At 36.9% G+C, this 22,059-nt stretch overlaps 1 protein-coding gene across 12 annotated transcripts in view; it reads right to left on the minus strand.

Moving 5' to 3' along the window:
- The window catches only part of LAMA2 (laminin subunit alpha 2), a 471,875-nt gene that overhangs the window by 231,335 nt on the left and 218,481 nt on the right, over window positions 1–22,059 (minus strand). For 11 of the 12 annotated variants that reach the window (XM_039324668.1, XM_039324684.1, XM_039324648.1 and 8 more), the window contains exons 13-14: window positions 10,999–11,100; window positions 9,189–9,394 (exon numbers count right to left, since the gene is read on the minus strand). In XM_039324668.1, coding sequence (XP_039180602.1) covers window positions 9,189–9,394; window positions 10,999–11,100 — 308 coding nt within the window. Of the gene's footprint in view, window positions 1–9,188; window positions 9,395–10,998; window positions 11,101–18,742; window positions 18,762–22,059 lie in introns of those variants that run through there. The other variant, XM_039324731.1, reaches the window with a different exon arrangement.

Below are 22,059 nucleotides of genomic sequence, written 5' to 3' on the forward strand. Positions count from 1 at the left end.
CTTAAAAAATTTCTTGCTTAACAACATAAATTTTGGTCGTACGTTGAGGACTATCTGCATAGCATAGCAAATCCACATTAGAACATTGTCACACAAATGTTAGTAGCCATAGGAAAACTGCTAAGTTTGTAAATTGCACGTTTTACTTATGCTGCAGGCAGACCAAGAATTAGGCTGACTGAGAAACTGACAAACACATCTTCTTTTCCTACTGAAAAGTAATGGAATCTTAAATTAGATTTATAGATTTGACATTACTTCAAAATATGTTTTACTTTGGAAAAATGATGTTATAGAAAAAAATACTTATTCTAAAGTGAATTGCTTTTCTTTACAAGATTCTATACACTAATCAATAGAAGGACAGAGATAAAAAAAGCATTTCTCTCTATTATACAAGAGATTTTTCATAGTCTTGTCCCAATACTGTAATAAAGATTTGATAAGCACTGTATGCTGTAGCATGAACACATGAAGAAGCCAGTCTAGACTAGAGGAAATCTAACCAGGTGGTTGCTGAAAGTCAGCAATGACTTCATGACCTCATGGTGCACAATCAATCAATCACTAGGTGAACTTTTTTTTGTTAAAAGTTTTACAAATTACAATATAACCCCCCCTCCCCTCCCCCCTCCCCTATTTCTGATTACAGGGTAACAAATAAACAAACATAATCTAGCTAACATAAACCAACTAAACTATCAATCAAAACCATAACACACTTTAACTCCTTCTCAAAACAAATGTTAACAAATTAAAACAATAATAATAATACAATTAATACTATTAATAATTATCTAAAATCTACTCAAAAGCAAGGTAATACTTTTTAATTTCATACTTCTTCTGAATATAATCAATCCATCTTCTCCAAACCATAATATATCTTTCTTGTGAATGGTCCTTCAAATAGGCGGAGATTTTCTCCATTTCTGCTAAATTAGACACTTTAAGTATCCATTCTTCCAGAGTAGGCAATAAGTTTTTCTTCCAATATTGCCCCACCAATAATCTTGCAGCAGTTATAAGGTTAATCACTAGGTGAACTTAAGGGGCTAGGAGTGGGACGGGGATTAAAACATGTGGATTTTTAACTGTGGATTTTTAATGCTGTTATGTCCCCAGAGTCACTATGTGTAAGTTGGACAGCTATATAAATCTGTTCAATAAATAATCTTGTGCAACTCTAGAACCCACAAAAAAGTTGTCCACCATAGGAGATATGGATAGACAGACAGACAGACACATGGATGATAGATCTTGTTTTGAAATATCCATCCATCCATCATCCATGTACATTAGGAATATTATTCACAATCCAATGAAAATCTGAGCATACTTCATCACATTCAAGTCAGTAAACTTTAACTAGCAGAAGTAAGTGTTAAGGAAGCAATCCCAGATACATTTATTTGGATGTAAATTGTGCTCAGGTAAGATTTTTGTTTAGGAGTTTTAATAAGAAAGAACTAAAGAAAGTTTTGTAGGGCTATTTACACTGAACTAATTTAGGTGAACATGTACGAAAGCTAAGAAATATTGGGACCAGATTTGTACTTTAATTCAGAGAAATCTTAAAATAAATGTACAATCGAAACTAGGTGTTTTTCTTCTAGGTTTGATGGACAAACAGATTGAAAAAAATACAGGACTTTACTTTTATACATGATAACAGAAGCAACACTTTTATATCACAGAGATGGAAGAATTCATAAAATCCCACAATGGAAGAATAGATTGTGTAGTTAATGGAGTGGGGAGAAATGAAGAAATTGACTGCTTTGATTAAAGAAAGGAGTTTATTTGGATTTCTTTCTACTTGGACAACTTTTGAACTTTTTGCTTGAAACTGAAAGAAATGAAATTTTAACTTTGGAATTTGACGATTAGACTTTTTTATGATTACAATAGTACTGTGTGTTATGGTTAATCTTAGAGCAAAAGCTTATAGTATTTTACACTATCTGTACCAAAGAAAATAAGAAGTTATTCTTTTATTCTTTTCTAAAAAAAATTCTCCTTTTTTCTCCACTTCCAATTTTGCTTGATCCTTGACCCCCCCTTTTTTTTATACTTTTCCCCTTTTTCAGATTAACAAAATAACAGAGTTGGAAGGGACCTCGAAGGTCTTCTAGTCCACCCTCCCCTGCTCAAGTAGGAAACTATACCATTTCAGACAAATAGTTGTCCAATCTCTTCTTAAAAACTTCCAGTGTAGTTCCTTGCATTTTATCTTGTTCTGAAACTTAATGTTTTGAAAAAAAAACTTACCCTGAACTCAAACTTATTTTTATAGATAAGCGCTGCCTTGACTACCTTATCAAAATCAAAATTAGCTAATATATCAAATATTTATTGATAAAGGATTTAAAGAAAAAGAAACTAATTTATCTAAATTGGTACAACTTCATAAAAAAACTAGTAGATTTACCAGTAATTACTGTAATATATTTTTAAATTCTAATTTGCTACCCAAGCCTGAATATAAAATTTCTTTGCATCTTAACCAGTGTCTCTGGGAGCATTGTTAAGTAGTTAATTTTTGTGATTCTTTACATAATCCCATGCTCCCAGTAGAAAATCTTTTAATCTGACCCTGATCTTCTAACTACCATTAGCAAGAGACTCTCCTCAGGGTGAAGTATCATTCCACACGCTAAGGAAGCTGAGAGGAGAAAAATTAGCAACATTTTTATTTTAAAAAGTGTAACCTGGTGAAACATTCTGATGCCTGGAGGATCCCTGTATTGTGTGAGTTTATTTATTTATTAAATAGATTTATATGGTCACACAACGCACACATGGTAGGATACAGCATTAAAGTATGTGTGTATATATGTGTGTGTGTATAAAATGATGATAACCTGGTGCATTGTAGATCAAAGGGTGTAATTTTATTCTCAAGAATGCCTTGGTTATTTTATTATGAAGTTTTTTTGTTTTTTTTTTAGAAAATACAAAGGGTAATGGCTGTGGTCCAATGCTTTGCTTTGAAGTATGCCTCACAGCCCAGAAGGATAATGGTAAGTAGGGACAAACGCAAATATTTTATGGGAAGTTTTATGCCCCATGACAACTATTTGATGACTGGGTAGCTCTTCCACTGAGTAACTTACAAAATATCTACAAACTGGTTTCAAAATTTCAGGTTCCTAAAGCTTGTGGGGAGGGAGGTTAGTTGTCTATATTTCCTACAGGCCACTGAGAAATAAACTCATCTGAGAAGTCATTACGTCACACAGTATCTCTGGCTCCCTATTTCTTGGGCAGTATTTAGATATAATAATAATAATAATAATAATAATAATAATAATGATGATGATGATGATGATGATGATGATGGTGGTGGTGGTGGTGATGGTGATGATGATGATGATGTTGGAAGATACCTTGGAGGTCATCTAGTCCAACCCCCTGCTCAGGCAGGAAACGCTATACCATTTTGGACAAATGGCTGTCCAGTCTCTTCTTAAAATCTTCCAGTGTTGGAGCATTCACCACTTCTGGAGGCAGGTTGTTCCACTGGCTAATTATCCTAACTTCTCAGGAAATTTCTCCTTAGTTCTAGATTGCTTCTCTCCTTGATTAGTTTCCATTTGTTGCTTCTTGTCCTGCCTTCAGGCACTTTGGAAAATAGCTTGACTCCCTCTTCTTTGTGGCAGCCCCTGAGATATTGGAACACTGCTATCATGTCCCCCCTTGTCCTTCTCTTCATTAAACTAGACATATCCAATTCCAGCAACCGTTCCTTATATGCTTTAGCTCCAGTCCCCAAATATGCAAGGAAGCAACCTTTTTGACAAAAAGTCTGTTAGATGTCTAGTTTTACATACTTTAGTATATATGGAATTTTGTAAAGCTAGAGTCAATGAAGATTTGCCTGAATTTCTTTTTGAGAAATGCAGTCTAGAAGGAGTACATACATTTTTAAAATCATTTATATCTTGACTTCACTTTTCATGCTACCCAAAGCACTTTTCCAATAACAGAGATAGTCTAACATGTACTACCCATTCCAGAAATCCATTATTCATATTTAAGATGTTGTCCTTGTACTATATTCCCATTGTTAAGTTTTCATTTAAAATGACGCAGAAGAAATATTTTTAAACATACACTAAGATTTGTTAAGGCCAAGAATAAATCTAAAGAACTTAATATCTACACATAACAAAATTTACTGGTATTTTTACTAAACTATTTACCTACTGAAGCACAGATTGTCTTTTCTTAGTGCTATATAATATAATTTGGAGCAATGAGAAACAGTTACACACAGAACATTTCACTCAGAATTATTCCACATTTGTATTCACTGAACAGCCCCAATTTTCATTAGGTTCTGCTATTTGGTAAATGGTATTTTAATGTGTTTAACAGTTTTTATTCATTGAAAAAAGCTGCAGTGCAATTTTTCCCCACTTCAATGTAGTAATTTCTATTCCTCTATGTCGTTCAGCAAACATTAAAGTACATAATGTTGGCAGTAATGGGATACCGGATCTTGGAGATACTTGAGAAATTCAAGTATCTAGACCAAATATTTAATATGATTGCTAGCGTGGCAGACACTGTTGACTTCTAAATGCAAACGAGATTAAACAAGATGCAGCTTTTGAAACAATAGTAGTGCAGTTTACGGTCTGCTATTACATTAATTGTTGTATCCTGAGATTAAAAAGGAAGGAAGGAAATCACCAGCACCATATGATACTATTGGAAAGCTTGTAGGTCACACATTGTCTCCATTTCACGCAACATTATTCCCTAGTTGAATTCACTGAGTGGTTTCAATTCTCCTTAAGTACTGAAATCTAAACATGAGCTACAAAGCTACTACTGACCTTTTAAACTTTGAAAATGGACTTTTTTCAGCCTATCCTACAAGTGGTAGAAACTTGCTCACTGCCTAATTGCCTCTGAAAGACCCAGGCCAGAGAAAGCATGACTTGGTCATGACAGTAAAGCATTTTCTCTTTAAAAATGTGTTGCCTTTTTGAACAATTCTCACAATTACGAATATGCATTTCAGTGCATTTTAATATGCTTTGATGATTTATCAGCATGTTTTTAACAAAGACCACTGATACCCATTTTAATGATGATTACACTTGGGGCTCCAAAAGATAGAGTGGTCATCATCTGATGCACGTTGATAAAGCAGCAAAGACAGACAGATAATCCTGGACTTTAACTATGTATTTAGTGACAGTTCAAAATTATAACAGCTCTTTAAAAAAGTAACTTATGACCGGTCCTCACATTTTATGACCATCATAGTATCCCCGTGGTCATCTAAACAAAATCTGGACACTTGGCAACTGTGAGACACTTACGATCATTGCAGTATCCTGAGATCATGTGATTGCCATTTGTGTACTTCCCAGCCAGTTTCCAACAAGCAAAGTCAATAGGAGAAGTCAAATTCACTTAACGATCATGAGATTCACTTAATAACTGTAGTGATTTGCTTAACAACCATGACATGAAAGATTGTAAATTGGACATGGCTCAGTTAACAATTGCCTTGCTTAGCGATGGAAATTTTGCCCCCAATTACGGCTAAAGTTGAGAATTCTCTATATGAAGGAACTACAGTATGTCTGATCTCCCAGACTGAGATGGGAGCCTTCTCCATGTTTTATATTCATCATCTTCTCCATGTTTCTATTATGCCCTAGGCTAAAGTTTCAGAATAAGAAAAACATGAACATATAATTGGATGTATATCAAGGTAATGTCTGCTGTTCTCATCGCCAACTCTCTCTATTGAATATGCTGTTTGTGCAGGAATCTACCAATGCGCAGGTCTCACAATGTGTATTGTAGTGGAAAAAATGATGGGGTTGATGGCAAAGGTCTAGTAAAAAAGATTTTCAAACTTCATGGACAACAAAATTTAAGGATAATAATAAAATACCTGGAACTATTGCTGCCTGCTTCACATGCACATAATATGATGTTTCTTCATGAGCACAAACACTTCCTGGGGAAAGGAAGGTTTCTGAAAGTCAGCAGACAGGCTTCCTATAGAAAATAGTTGCATTAAAATAGTATTGTGGGGGTGAGTGGGTTTCCTTCTTAGTTTTTCATGGAATTCTGTCAAGTTCTGGGACCCTGGATTTAGAGGAACACTGAAAACTCCCGATCTAGTGCGTGGCTCCTAGCTGTGTCAGAATATTAATAAAAAAATGGACCTCAGAATGGAAGTAGCCCCCACTCCAATCTTATTCAATTTTTTTCCATTTTGAACATTAGTATAGGACAACAAAATAGAATGACACATGTACTTTTATTTACAATATAGGTGATTGCTCTGGATACCTGTAGAATAGCAATCTTTATTTGTGTGGATGACTTTCTACCTACAAGTGAAAAAAATATGACCTCAGAATGGAAAGAAAAAGAAAGAATTGACAGTAATCAAATGAAACTGCTTTAAGGAGAGTTGTGTTGTTACGGAAAAGTAACATTCTAGTCGATGTACCTGGACTCACTAAGCCTTAGCTACAGATACAGAAACCTCAAATAGGTCTACTCTTAAAGGGAAAAGTTGGTCTCATCAAACAAAGCCCATTACTGACACTACTACCATGTTTCCCTGAAAATAAGACCGGGTCTTATTTATTTATTTATTTATTTATTGCCTTCAAAAGAGGCACCAGATCTTATTTTCGGGGATATCTTTTATACTCACCTCCAGCAACAACAGCCCGCCCAGCTAGACTACTTCTTCTGTGGCTGAAGGAGCAGCGTCATTCTGCAGCTGCATTCCGGCCTGCATTTCACAGTCAGGCCTTTCCAGAAGGCCTCTGCAGCCAAGTATCGAGCTATGGATTCAATCTATAGCTCGGTTCTCGGCTGCGGTGGCCTTCTGGAAAGGCTTGTGACTGAGAAATGCAGGCCTGGCTACAGAAGACGCCACAGAAAAAGTGGGCCGGTGAGGAATGGCCTGGCTGCAAGGTTAAGTGGGTGCAGGACATGTGGGGCAGCTCCTATCCTAGGTTAATTTTTAGGTGTGTGCCTCGCCCCAAAACTAGGCCTTAGTTTTAGGGTAGGGCTTATATTAGGCCCACCCCCAAAATCAAGCTAGGGTTTATTTTCAGGGTAGGTCTTACTTTTGGGAAAACGTGGTATCGACAGAATAAAAAAGATAACACTGGCATAAAATTGGATTATTTTTAAAGGAGGCTTTTGAAAAATAAGAAAGAGGTAAAACAATTTATGTATTGAGGAAGCCAATACCATGCAGAAGAGAAGAAAAACAAGGAACAGAAGGAGAGATGACTGAAGGATCAAAGACCTTGATATGAGTAAAGCTAGAAGAGATGTAGTAGAGAAGGCTCAAGAGGAATACACAAAGAAATAAGATAAGCAATGAGAGGTTAAGGCAAAGCTATGAAGAAACCTAGGAGCTGAGTAGTTTGTATTCATACTGAAATGATAGGCTAACATAACAACCTATTACAGTTTTAAATTTCTTTCTCTAAATTTCTTACTATCCAGTTTTAGTTTTGCACATTTTAAAAAAAAAAACAAGTCTATTAATACAAAAATGCAAATTGGAAGTGAAAGTACATGCAAAATTCACTGTGAAAAAAAAATAGATAACTAAATATATATAGCAAGAAAAATCCACACAAAATGTATTCATTTTTAGACTTATTATACTATTATTTTATCTCAACTGCCAGGTATGTATTTATTTTCTGCTCTTGTTACTTTCAATTGTTTTAATAGCTCAAAATCATTCAATGAGATGGCAGCTGTATAATTGAATAAAATTACAAATGCTTTCAGAAAAGCCATTTTTTTTTTAAAAAAATGGATGATGCTTAAACTCATATAAACTTACACTGTGTTCATTTATATCGCAATGACATCAGTGGCCCTTAATTTTTAATAAAATTGTCTACAATTATACAAAGGAATTAGTATTTCTATGTCATTTTTTTCTTAACATGACAGTTACTAATAATATATGTTGGCTCTAAACCCAGCATGCTTAACTGAGTCAATGAGAATATAAGTGTATTGTTGAAGCACCAAAAACAGTTCAGTTAATTCAATCAACAAATCTGTAGGGTGCTAAAGTTAACCCCAAGCAGGCCCAATCATGTATAGGTAGTCCTCGATCTACGGCCACAACTGAGCCCAAAATTTATGTTGCTAAGTGAGACATTTGTTAAGTGAGTTTTGCCCCATTTTACGACCTTTCTTGCCACAGTTGTTAAGTGAATCATTGCAGTTATTAAGTTAATAACACGGTTCTTAAGTGAAGCTGGCTTCCCCACTGTGCTGGTCAAAACGTCGCAAAATGTGATCACATGCAACTATTATAAATATGAACCAATTGACAAGCATCTGAATTTAGATCACGTGATGTGGGGATGTTCTGGCGATTGTGTGAAAAACAGTCATAAGTCACTATTTTTCAGTGCTGTTATAACTTTGAATGATCACTAAGCGAACTGTTGTAAGTTGAGGATAGCCTGTACAGGGTTAAACTAATTCCACAGATCAGTCACTTTGTGAAGAAACCTAAATCCGGTCAATTGATCTGTTTTGCCTGCCTTGACCCCACCCCCTCGAATCCCCAGCAGTTGGGAAAGTATGGTTGTCCATGAATCCTGAAGGCATCGTCCACACCTCTGACCACAATTGCTCAGCAACACTTTCTTGCTCCTATACAACCAGTGGGGAAGAATCTAGTAGCATTATGAAGCCTTACCAGCACTTACATAGTTTAAGGATTCAGAGATGCCACCTCTGAGTGGCATTTCAAATGGTAATTCGATTATACGATCTCACTTGGTTAGTGGATGATTGGATTAGGCATTTTATGAGAACAGAGTTACTGTGTATTATTTACTCTATTTACATCCTTTAATTACAAAGCTGAATAATCCATAGATTCATATGTTGCATGATAAACAGCATATTTATTTATTATGGTGGTCTGTTGAGTCATTATTAGTCTAGTTTATCTCTTATCTCTAGATTAACGATGTTAGTTGGAGATGATTTTTAAACATTTATGAAATACAAAGTGAGCAATATTGCCCTATGATATAAAATTGTCTGACATAAAGGCAAGTAAGACAGAAAATATAATCTACTTCTGCCAGCCCCGAATGGTAGAATTTCACCAATCTTCAGAGAGAACAAAATGCCTTTTCAATAGTTACCTGTAGATGGCATTCATCCCATTGCTATATGTGGCTCTTATAAGGAGTCTTTTTATATTCGCCAAAACAGTCATAAATTCCCTTTTGCTGACTGGGATGCCGTTCAGCATGAATAAGTTGTGCTTCAGTATGACTTCTTCTGTGTGCTCTTCAAATGGGTTTAAGTGAATCCCTTCCTGTGATGTGCTTATTCTCAACCCACTTCCCTAATTGTAAGAAATGACACAGGCAAATATTTAAAAAAGCAAATTTCAACACTGCATTACTAGAGAGCAGAACACCTTGATATAAATGTGTACTACATAGTGTGTTTCATTTAGATGATTATTCTCTAGAAACAATACCACTGTCTCTAGGAAAACATGGTCAACAATGGAAAAAGGCAAATCAGATCATCTATAGGAAATCGGGTGACATATTTATATTTTTCATGAACGTACAGTAGATAGAATTCTGTCCGGCATTCATTATCAGTGGTTTAGAGGTATCATAAAATTAAATAAAGACATATAAGCATTATATGCTACCTCCAGAGTATACAATTCAGATAACTTTTATATTATGCCTTAATAGTAATTCTATGCAGAGGTTGGAAGGAATACTTTGATTCAATAAAGGTTTGTGTGATGAACCTCCTTAAAACAGTTTTGTAAAGCAAAGCATACGTGTGCAAACACATACACTTCAACTAAATAAAATAGCTACACTGCTCTATTTTGAATGGTCTTCTAATGTAGCCTATAGACATGAGCTGAAACCTCTTCTGGGTATTGGAAGAGCCTTTGAGCATCTTGCTGAGACAAAGCTAAGTTGCATCAGAGGAATAATGTCATTTAAAAAGAATGGGCTTCATTTGCAATAAGTGCCTCTATTAAGTGCCATTTCTGTATGTTATTACACACACAGTTTGTATGCATCTGTCTAAAATAAATAGAATTTAACACGATTACCTAAAATAGTAGCCCAAGTGTTGCTGTGATTATCATGTTCTGGAATATTACTTAGCGTTATGCAATCCCTTTCCTTACCATCCAAAGATAACACTTAGCCTACATAGACATGGCTATATTTGCATGCATCTGTCCTAATACTCTACATTTAAATCAAACTTTGGATGGCTCAGATTCTAATATATACATTTTATAAAACTAACAAATTTTCTAGAACATGTAAATCATTGTTCAGATAGACACAGCCAGACCTGGGCTGGTCTTTGAGGTAATCATCTTACATTTTATTTATTTTAGACAGATACACGCAAACTGTGTATATAATAACATAAAAATGATGACATGGTGTAACATGCTATATGTTGTTGTTCATCTGAGGTTGTATTTACCTTCTTTTAAGAACTGCTAAGGACCAGATGATTTTTTTTCACCTAATTCTGATACTTAAAACTATAGAATTCAAAGAGAGTGTATTTATTTTTTCACATGACTGTGTGTATATGTATTTATTTATGTATGTACACGTATGTATGTGTGTGTGTGTGTGTTATTGTATATAACAATATATATAAACAATAAAACAAGCACACCCCTCCCATGCCAATCTCATCCAGCTCTTGAAGGAAAAGTCAGGTCTTAAGTACTTTTCAGAAGATAAAAAGGGTAGGGTCTGCTGACTCTCAAGGGGAAGGCTATTTCTGCTGCTCTTTTCTCCATCTTTCAAATAAAAAAAAGTCATATGGTAGCTCTTTTCGGGAAGAGAACTCTTGCAACGAGTTTCTTTCTCAGCTCTTATGGATTCTGTTTACAGTGTGCTGTTGGCAGTTTACCCATTTATATCCAGTGAGATAATACACTACCTCTATGATGACATCAGACTGAAGGACAGCCTCAGCAATATCTTCTTCCCCAGCGAGGTCATATGAAACAGTAAATTTCAGATGTCCTCCAGCAGCTGTTATCTGTGGTAAAGGGAGAAAAAAAAAAGAGAATGATACTGGTTATATAATAGAAAACATGCCTTTAACCATTTTGAACTACTCTTTTCCAATTATAGGACCTTCAAGGGCAAAGGCTTCTCGTGTAATGAAAGGACATGTGGATGATAGAGAGCTCCAAGGGAAGTGTCATTGTGAACTGTCCCTGTCCTTACACAATCTCTCTTTGCCACAACCAGTGCAGCAATGCTCTGTATAAGTAATGTTCCTCTAGACCTTTGTAAAGACTGGAATCCTAAGAAAATGTGGTTTTCCCCTAAAGGTCTGTCACAAAGGAAATAACATATGTTACCGTATAATTTTCTTTTCATCTTTCTCTCTCTGTCTCTGGCTTCTTACACTCTATTTTTATGTTAAAAAAACCCAACATGTATTTGGCTGATATTAAATTGTCAAAAGCAGGTGGAGGAACTGGGGTTTTGTGCTCATTTATCTGTCCTGCCTCTCTTAGTTTCTTCCCCATGTCCATTTTCCAGGTACAGAGTTACTACAGAGGCAATCTTTGACAGCAGCTTGGAGGAGTAGGCTGCTATTACAGAATGTTTTTTTTCCTCTTTTTGACAAAGTATAATCTAAAATAGAATAAATGTGTCCCTAGGAAGTCAACCGCATTTAATTTAAAAGAAAGTCACCATAATTTTTCTTATAGCTGTATGTTGCCTTTTGCTTCACATTTGGTCACTGCATAAGGTCCTTTGACTCTTAAGGTACTATAATGTTACATCTCTATTTTTTGTTAAGTATTTACACTTTACTGATTGTGTTTGGTCTAGTGGTTAAGGCACCAGGCTATAAATAGGGAGACTGTTGAGTCCTGCCTTAGCCATAAAAGATCAAGTGATGACTTTGCTCCCCCCCTCTCCCTCCCTCCCTCCCTCTCTCTCTCTCTCTGACCCACCTCACCTCATGGGATTGTTGTGGAGAAAATAAGAGGAAGAGGGTGTATTGGATAGGTTTTCTACCTTGAGTTATTTATAAAAACAATAAAATAAAAACAAATACAATTCCAGGGAAAAAGCCAACAAATTACATATTAAATTATGTATAAGAAATGCAATAATTTTGCTTAATTCCTTGAACAAAAAGGATTTCATTTTTAAATTTTTGGAATAAAGCAAATTTCATAGTCACATATAAACAAAGAATCAGAGAATCAGAAAGCCCCTTCCATCCACTATGTAATTATGCAGCAAGTTCTCCACATAGTTCCTCCCCAGAGTTGGTTAAGGAAATTCTCATATTTTTGTTTAATAATACATTTGTGTGATCTGTCAAAATATATGGGAGGTTGAAATACATAGAATGTGTTAACACCCATTCTTCTTGATTCATATATTTCATACAAAATAATATACCTTCAGTGAAAAAGTAGGGAAAGCTACATTTGCACAAGCTACATGCCAAAGATATGTATATTATGGTAAGTAGCATATAACAAATGCTTTTTACTAGACCTGCAACGGAAGAATATGTATTAGGAAACTAAATTTGGGTCTGGTCACCCAGAGAAGGTGATGAGATTTCAAAGATGACTTCTGGGCCATTATCCTACTAGTCTTCTGTACCTATGTAATGTTTTGCACCCCTATAATAATGGGGACAGGCCTAAATGTTGATAGATGATGCTGAAGAATTGTATAAGTGACCAGTCACTGCTTGAGATTGCCCTAAAGAGACTCAGTACAGAAGCTGTGTTAAGAGTGATGACTTACAGCTGAATTTTAATCATAGCAAACAGCTTTAATGACTGCCACACTTGGTATCTGAGCTAGAGATACGGTACACCAAGAAACCTACTTAGATAACCTACAACTAACTTTGATCAATGGCTTCTGTTAAGCATCATTAACCACAAGAGATCTCAAAGCCATTTTAAGCAGGTCTGAAGAAGTACAGTAAACTATTACATATGCCAGTATACATATGCCCGATATATAGATATTGAGCATGTCTGTCTGTCTGTCTATCTACACGTACATGGATACATTTGGTTTAAAACCTCAGTCTATCATCTAATGGTATATTGACATACATGATTAAAATACAATGAAGCTAATGAATAATGCAATTTATCTAGAAAAGTATCTAGAAAACCTCCAACTTCCCTTCCAATGCTATTATTCTGTTATTCTGAATATAGATTAACAGAGTTGGAAGAGACCTTGGAGATCTTCTTGTCTAGCCCCCTGCTTAAGCAGGAAGCTGTATACCATATCACTCAAATGGCTGTTCAGTCTCTTCTTAAGAACCTCCATTGATGGAGCACCCACAACTTCTGAAGGTAACCCGTTTCACTGACAGATTGTTGGGTTAAGACATTTCTCTTTAACTGTGCCATCTGCTTCTGCAACTTAGCTTCCATTTGTATGAAAAAGGGGATGGAGTAAGCCATTGATTTGGGGCTGGTGCCTGAGCCTTTTGAATTTTAATATTTATGGAAGAAGGAAAACAACAGTATGGGCAAGTAGGATGTGCAGCAGGCATTCCATTCTCTCTCTCTCTCTCTCTCTCTCTCTCTCCCCCTCCCTCCCTCTCTCTCTCTCTCTCTCTCTCTCTCTCTCTCTCTCTCTCTCTCTCTCCCTAGCCAGAGTTTCTCTCCATCTCAGTTTACCCTAAGCAGTGAAGTCTTTTTAGTCGGTATCTGTGCCATCAAAAGTGTGTGATTTTCATTTTGCTTTGCTTTTCATATTTGCTGCATATTGTAGACCTCTTGCTGTTCACATCCTCTAGGGGCCAATGACCCATAGCTTGAGGCCCTCTGGATTAGCACTTATTTGATAGGATTTTTACTAGAAGTCTAAGAATATTAATATGAAATACATAAAACCTATGCTCTTTGCTTCTGTTACCCCAAGCTTACATTTCAAATATCACAATACACCGGTTGTTTTAGAGCCTCTAATTTTTGACCTTCTCAAAGGAAATGCGATAATTGAAGAAAGCAGCAGTAATGTTAAAATTGATACATTCTGCAATGTCAGGCATTCCATTAAGCACAATGCAGAAAAGTGTTTATCCTTCATTTTCAAATGTATGATTCTGTGTTGAGTAAAAATGTGTGACAATCAGAGTTTGCTTTGGTGAGATAATAAAAATCGATTAAATAAACACAATATCCTAGAACAAGTTCAGATTGCTGATATAACAAAACTGAATACAGCTGTGAACTGTGTAAAGATTTCTAACATTGATTCTTGTGCATGAATTGCCAATATATGTGCACACGCTTTAACAACAGTTTGGTGAAGGTGTTTGAACTTGTGAGTTGACTTTGAGAATTCTCACACCACTATGAATCCCAGAGCACTTGTATCTCAGCGGAGTTCTTCCTTTGGGCCAACCACAAGGCCTGGCAAGAGAAGAAGAAAAACATATGTGCAAACTAATGCAAGAATTTTCTATATTGCTATATAGGTAGTCTTTGACTTACAACAGTGTGTTTAGTGATTGTTCGAGGTTACAAAGGCATTGAAAAAAGTGATTTATGACCGTTTTTCACACTCATGACCATTTGCAGCAGCATCCCCTTGGTCACTTAATCAAATTTTAGAACTGGTTCATATTTTATGATGGCCGCAGTGTCATGTGATCACTTTTTGTGACCTTCTGACAAGCCAAGTCAACGGGGGAGCCAAACTCAGTTAACAACTGTGTTGTTAACTTAACAACTGCAGTGATTCACTACTATGACAAGAAAGGTCATAAAGTGCGGCAAAATTCACTTAACAACTGCTTTGCTTAGCAACAGAAAAGTTAGGTTCAGTTGTGGTCGTAAATTGAGGATTACCTGTATTTAATTTGATATCCTGGAGTTCAAGACAACTTAGAACTGGATATTTGAGGAAGATCTTCAGAAAAATGAATGTAGACTGTGCAAAGTACTGTCAGTGTCAGCTGGGACTTTCCCAAGAATGAAGGAATGGCTGAATTAACCCCTGCTCTGTAAAAGATGGAGTTATAGAGGGATCTAACCTATATCTTTTCTTGAACCTACAACTACAACCTACAACTATAAGATTAGAGGTAAATTGCATGATCTCCTCTATGGAATAAACCTCTCCTGATGAGGCATGTGTAGATAGTTTGGGATGCCTCTGGAGATGGGAAGCTGGGGGAAGGAGGTGCCCCCCTTCAGGTGAGTCAGTTAGGGAAGATGACAGACTAAAAGAGGAAGACATCTTAAGAGCCAGAAGCTTTTGGCAGCTGGACACCATTCTTCTCTATTTATCACATACTTAATTGTATGGTTTCTGCTCTGGTGATATGGTTAAGTATGAGGCTGGTTCCTACAATGGGATCTTATTTAGTTGTGACTTAACTGCAATTGCTATTCTGCCAAAGGCGGATGAGTTTAATCTTGTGACTGGTCCCCAGTTATGGGAACTGAGGGTTCAGTTGATTGTATACTCTCAGAAAGAACAATTACATGGTTTGGGGATCCTCCTAGAATTGTCATTAGAGATCCAGGTAAGAGGTTCAGGGGCTGGGAGCACCTATGCCAACTTTAGTTTGTATGTCAACAATGTCCTTTCTTGGATAAGTACAGCTTAGTTATGGTTGTTCCTGGAATGGTAATCTCACATTTATCTTACTATAATGTGCAAAACATGGACCAAGTTTGTACTTGGTTTTGAAGCTTCCACTGGTAGAATTGCAGTGGCCAACTTGCTTGGAGGACTTTCTGGCCATATATTGTAGCCGTCACTTGGATAACAAGCCAGGGTCAAAGTTCTGATTATGATAAAGTATAAAGCTCTACATAACTCGGGGCAAGCTGTAAAGCTGATGGACCTTTGCCATTACTGACATAAGGCTCTTCCACACCATTCACTAAATGCTGTCAGGCAATGCTTCAGGAAATGGGTTTGCAAAATGTGAACGGATGTTGTTGCCTTTAGCTTATCTCCATCCTATCGTAAATGTTGCTTCTGCCTGTGCCTTTTTGCTTCTAAATGCTGCCTTTAAAAAACAATGACCCATACTAAGCAGTCATAAAGGCTTACTTCCTACCAAAGCAAGATTAGGGGCAGAGACCTGCCCTGCTCTCATTGAGCGCATGAGGCTACTGATTTTGGCCTTTTGACACTCCTGACTCTCCCACTGTGCCAAAAGTCATCTCTCCCACTTCCTTCCCAGGGGGGCAGAGGAGGGTGAAAATAACCCCCTTAGTAATTATTCTGTGGAATTAGAGAACAAACAAACTAAAATGGCTCATTTCTCTTCTTTCTTTCCACCCAGTATGCCTACAATCCATGCATGGGGAGTGGGGTATTTGGTTCCTCTTACCTGGCTTGTCAAGTAAAAAAGGTGGAAAGAGGGCAGGGAAATTGTTGGCCCTAGGATGCTTCTTCATAACACTGTCTGATCAGAACAACTCTTAGCATCATTGCTGAGACATGGAATGAAATCTGGACCACAGGTTTTTAGGCTGCAGATCCCATAATCCAATAATTGAGTGCCATGGGAGATTTGCATAGCTGCACAGTGCCACCTGGTGGCACCTTTCTCTAATGGCATCTGCATCTCATGACGTTCTCATCCTCACTCTCCTCTAGCAGTTAGAGTGCAGTACTGCAGGCCACTTTAGCTGACTGTATTCAGCAGGTCAGCGGTTCAAATCTCACCGGCTCAAGGTTGACTCAGCCTTCCATCCTTCCGGGGTAGGTAAAATGAGGACCCAGATTGTTGGGGGCAATGTAAATATACATTGCTTACTGGTGTACACCGCTTAGAGAGTGCTTGCACTTAAAGCGGTATATAAGTCTCATAAATAAATAAATAAATAAATAAATGTACAGGAACGCTAAATATAGGTAATACAACCGCAATTGAGCCCAATTTCCATTGCTAAGCAGGACAGTGTTTAAGTGAGTTTTGCCCCATGGTATGACTTTTTGCCATAGTTTTACAGAAATCACTGCAGTTGTTAAGTGAATCATGCAGTCATTAAGCAAACTGGCTTCCCCATTGACTTTACTTGTCAAAAGCCAAGTTTGGGAAGATTATGAATCATGATCATGTGATCCTGGGACAGTGCAAGTGCCCAGATTTAAATCACACAACCCTGGGAATGCTGCTGCAACAGTCACAAGTGTGAAGAATGATCATAAGTCATTTTTTTTTCAGTGCTATTTTAGCTCGGAAGGATCACTAAATGAATGGCTGTAAGTCAAGGACTTCCTGTAATTTGTTTTGGTCTTCTCCCTACAGAGGAATATGGCTTTTTTGCTGCTTTAAAAATAAATATTTTAAAACTTAAACTTATTAAATGTATTTAAAATGTTTTAAATAAATGTACTAAGTGAATAAAATACATATTTTAGTGCTGAGCCCTAAAATATTTGTTATTGTATTTTCTATTTTACATTGTATACAATTTTTTGTAAACCTTGGAACCTCTCGGCATAAGAAACCATGTGAAAATAGGACCACCTGCACTCTTCAAAAGGAATCAGAAGAAACGCTTCAACTTTATATGAATCTGAGCACAGCACCCCTCTGCCATCTGTTATAGCAATCCATCTTTTTTTCAGTTTCCCCACAAGCCTGGACAGCACTTACTTATATACCACTTCACAGTGCTTTTACAGCGCTCTCTAAGCCATTTACAGCAGGGCTTTTCAACCAGTGGTACGGGTACAACCTGTAGTACATTGGCACCTGGCAGGTGGTACGTGACCATCCTAGAAAAGTGGTAGCGGGGGAGGGGAATGAGCTGAACCGGTGGCAGCACCGCACAAGCCTGAGCGAGAGATGGCTGGAGCTGCAGGGCTGTCAGGGCTCAACGGAAGCACCAGGATTAGTGCCGCTTTCCAGCTGATCGGCACTTTGGGGCTGTCAGGGCTCAGCGGAAGCACCAGGATCAGCACCAGGCTCCAGCTGGAACTTGGCGCTGATCCTCGGTGCTGATCCTGGTGCTGAGCCCTAAAGAAGCACCAATCAGCTGGAAAGCAGCACTGATCCTGACACTTCTGCTGAGCCCAGAAGAAGCGCCAATCAGCTGGAATGTTGCAGCATCTCCAGGGTCTTGTGATTTACATTCAGATGCTTGGCAACTGATTCATATTTATGACTGTCACAGGGTCCCAGGGTCATGTGAAGTGACCAAAACCTGCTGCAACCACCCAGCAGACGGGGGGGGGGGAATAAAAACCAAACACCCCTCCACGCCATCCCCACTGTCAATCCTCAACAGAAATGCTCACAGCAATGAAAACCTTGGACAGGAGGAAGAGCGTCACTGGGTGGGTAGGCAAGTGTCTTGCTCGGCTGTGGCTTGGGGGATACTTTTTTCAGTGCCATTGTAACTTCGAACAGTCACTAATCAAACTGTTGTAAATTGAGAACTACCTGTACCTTATCACTTTTTTCTTTTTTCTTTTTTATCAAGTTTTTGACACCTTGCTAGGTGACTGGTGGTACTTGGACGCTGCCATATCCTAAAAATGGTACAATGGGTGAAAAGGTTGAAAACTCTTGGTTTACAGAGTCAGCCTATTGCCCCCAACAATCTGGGTCCTCATTTTACCGACCTTGGAAGGATGGAAGGCAGAGTCAACCTTGAGCTGGTCAGGATCAAACTCCTGGCAGTGTACAGTGAGTTTACCTGTAATACTGTATTCTAATCATTGCGCCACCACGGCTCATAAAGAGATGCATCCCTTTTTCTTCCAGAAAGACAATCTGTTTTAATAAATAGCAAACAGGCAATATGCTTGTGCTGGATCTCAAGCACTTCTTCAAAATGATTTTCAAATAAAAATGCATTAAATAAACAAACAAGTAAATAATATCAGAGCAAGTATGAATCCAGTTTGAAAAGAAAGAAAATAATATTCTAAATTAACCTTTCTTCTAGTCACAACCCCACTCAGCTTACATAATCTTCCTATTTGTGAAGCCCAAGTTGCCACTGTCCACAATGCATACCTTCTCTTACATATTATTAAATCATCCTTACGTGGTGGTATCTCCTGGCAATTGGACAGAAGACATAAGTTATTAAATGAAAGTCAATGTTATACCAGGATTTTATAGGCATATATTGCAATGTGTCTTAAACGGATTAAACTTTTAATGCTTCAAAGCAACTGTAATAAATAAACATTTGAGAAAACATTAAACAATCATCAGGTATAAACAAGCTCATATTTAATGCTAGGTAGGACAGCATGCTGTACTATAATTAGAGACGCTCCTGTAAAATTGGCACTTATTATTCAGTAGATTTCCAGCATAACCCCAAATTATAGGCAACTGAGACAAACTGCCAAACGGAGAACAGGCCATCTTACCAGATGGCCAGTAAGTATCTGTACTCCTTTTGGGGGTTACAGGATGCACAGATGGAATATCTGAACATCTGTTTGCTTTAATTTACAGAGAGAGTGTTCCATCATTAATCCAGCACTAGATTGGATTAGCAATTTCAGGAATAATAAATACTGACTGGAAACTCACAAAGATAATTTTTTATGCATTTGTTGTATTTAGGGAAAAAGGCAAAAAGAGAAATGGAGAAATGAATTCTAATGAAGCTCTTACCATGGAAACTAAGCAGGTAAATCTTACAGGATAAATTTTTTAGCTACAAGTCCATGTAAAGTTCAGTTATAAGATGACATGGATTTAAAAGAACTCTTAATTTCTGGAAACTCATTTGTTCCAAGTTAGTATGATAGATTTAAGAACTGTCACTCTTTGCTTTGCTTGAATAGGTCCATCAAAATTAAAACATTTTTACAATAATTTTGTTCAATGTAAATATTCTCCAAAGGAATGTGATGTTTGCTTTATTATGGAATGAGTGCCATCATCATTTTCCAGGTCTAGTGTTAGGGTGTGTGTATTTATATGTATATATATATATACACACACACACACATGGAGAGAGAGAGAGAGAGAGAGAGAGAGAGAGAGAGAGAGAGAGAGATTGTATTACTAATTAGTGCCTATTTCAGAGTGCCTTGGAGAATCAAGTTGCCACAATTGTCAAAGGCACGGTCATTCTAAGTCCTTTTATTATCTATTCCACGTATAGAGATGCCCCCACCACAATTGCTGGCATTGCAAAATGGCTATGTGTGATCTTCAGAGATATATTGAACAGGCATATTTTCAATAAAAGCCTCCCACTTAAGCCTCAATTATGCATAGTTTTCATATAACTCGGACCATTCTTTAAAGGGGGTTGAGGAGTCAAGATCCAGGTGTGAAATAATGAGTTGGTTCAAAATGGTCATTCATGAGATTCTGAAAGGGAAGGATATGGTTTGCAACTAGATAACAATCAGCATAATTTTCAAGCATAATGATGAAGACCTTGTATGTATTATAGATCCTCCAAACAAGTACTGTGCCATCCTTTAGACTGTTCACTGTGATTTTACTCTCAGATAAAGGTAGATAAAAAAGGAAAAATAACTAAATCTAGTTTGTATCTTACTCTCATTTGCTGTGGCTATTTCTTTCTGTGCTTGCATATCATTCTTGCTTCTGTCACATCCAAGAAGCATGTCTTAACCCCTTTCAGAACATGCCATGATTTCTTGGCTAAAACCAGAAGGGAAAGGAAAGGAACTCCAGGATCATTCAGTTATTTCTTCAACACAACAACGCAGCAGCTTCAGGACAATTATACTAACAGTTAAAAACAAATAATTAAGAACAACATAATTGCCACCTTTTCAGCGTAGCACCCAAAAGTGGTTTCTCTTTGTATATCCGATCTTTATGCAAATTATAACTTCTGATAAGAACAGTGTTATCTGAGCAGGCTGTAATATACATATGCTTTACAGATTAGTGGCATACTATTTTGACATTTTGCATAATGTTTGTGGAAGTTGCATTTGATAAACTGCACAACAAACAAAAGATGGAGCTTTATTTACCCCTCTTAATTTGTTGAAATATACATTAGGATAAGTGCAGCAAAATACTGGCTTGGAATAGGGCTAAAACTAGATACGCAGTGTAAATTTCTGTGATGATTTTGATGAAAATCTGCAAGATTCTTAATTGCCACTAATGCAATTTAGTTGTCCTCTTTGAACTCATCTATATTTGGGCTACGCAGCACAATCAGCTCAATTGTAGATCGGAAAATATATCTGCTGAACTGCATTACTTTATTCTGAAGAGCAGATTTTCCAGCAAATTTTCCATTTTTAAAAATTAAACATGGAGCACAATTCATGAGACAGACTTGAAGGACGACTTCACAATTTTATTAATGCATTTATATTAGTTGCATGATTTTCCCTAACATTTTCTGTAACGTCCACATAACCACCACAATTCTGGAAAGAATTTGTTTCAACTGTAGATATTTTAGGGGAATATTTTTGTAATTCAGCTAAATATTTAGTAGTCACTTCTTTTTTAAAAAATACTTTAGTCTGAGGATGATTCAGAAGCTATCACATAGCACGGCTTTCGTTGTAGCAAAAGTGTCTTCTTGCTATTGATTTTTGTACTACAAAATCAAAATAATTATTCGACTGGTCTATGTCTTTACGGAGATCATCCAATTACAATATTGATAAGACTAGCATTTTTTTCTTTTCTGCTCCTTATGTGCTAAATCTCAACCACATAGTTACTTTGGCTTCATGATGGAGCACGGACAGATGAACTACTTCAACATAGTGCACCATTAGCCCATTACCATAAATGTTGTAGTTAAGTTATTTTGCATCCTTTTACTATTCATCTAAAGAAACCTTGCTCTGTGAAGAAATGTCTTTGCCCTTTCTCCAGGACTGCTAAAAATAGACTATCATTATCCCTTTAAACAAGATTATTTTTCTTGCAGACCCTCCTATATAACATTCTAATGCAGAAAATATTAATTAAAATAAGCCCATTTTTCAAAGATCAGCACAGTTCTTTATTCATGGTATAGTTCTTTCCTTGGGATAA

Source organism: Crotalus tigris, unplaced genomic scaffold (genome assembly GCF_016545835.1).
Source record: "Crotalus tigris isolate CLP2741 ecotype Arizona unplaced genomic scaffold, ASM1654583v1 scf7180000017611.44802233496:7321179, whole genome shotgun sequence".
Classification (NCBI taxonomy): domain Eukaryota; kingdom Metazoa; phylum Chordata; class Lepidosauria; order Squamata; family Viperidae; genus Crotalus; species Crotalus tigris.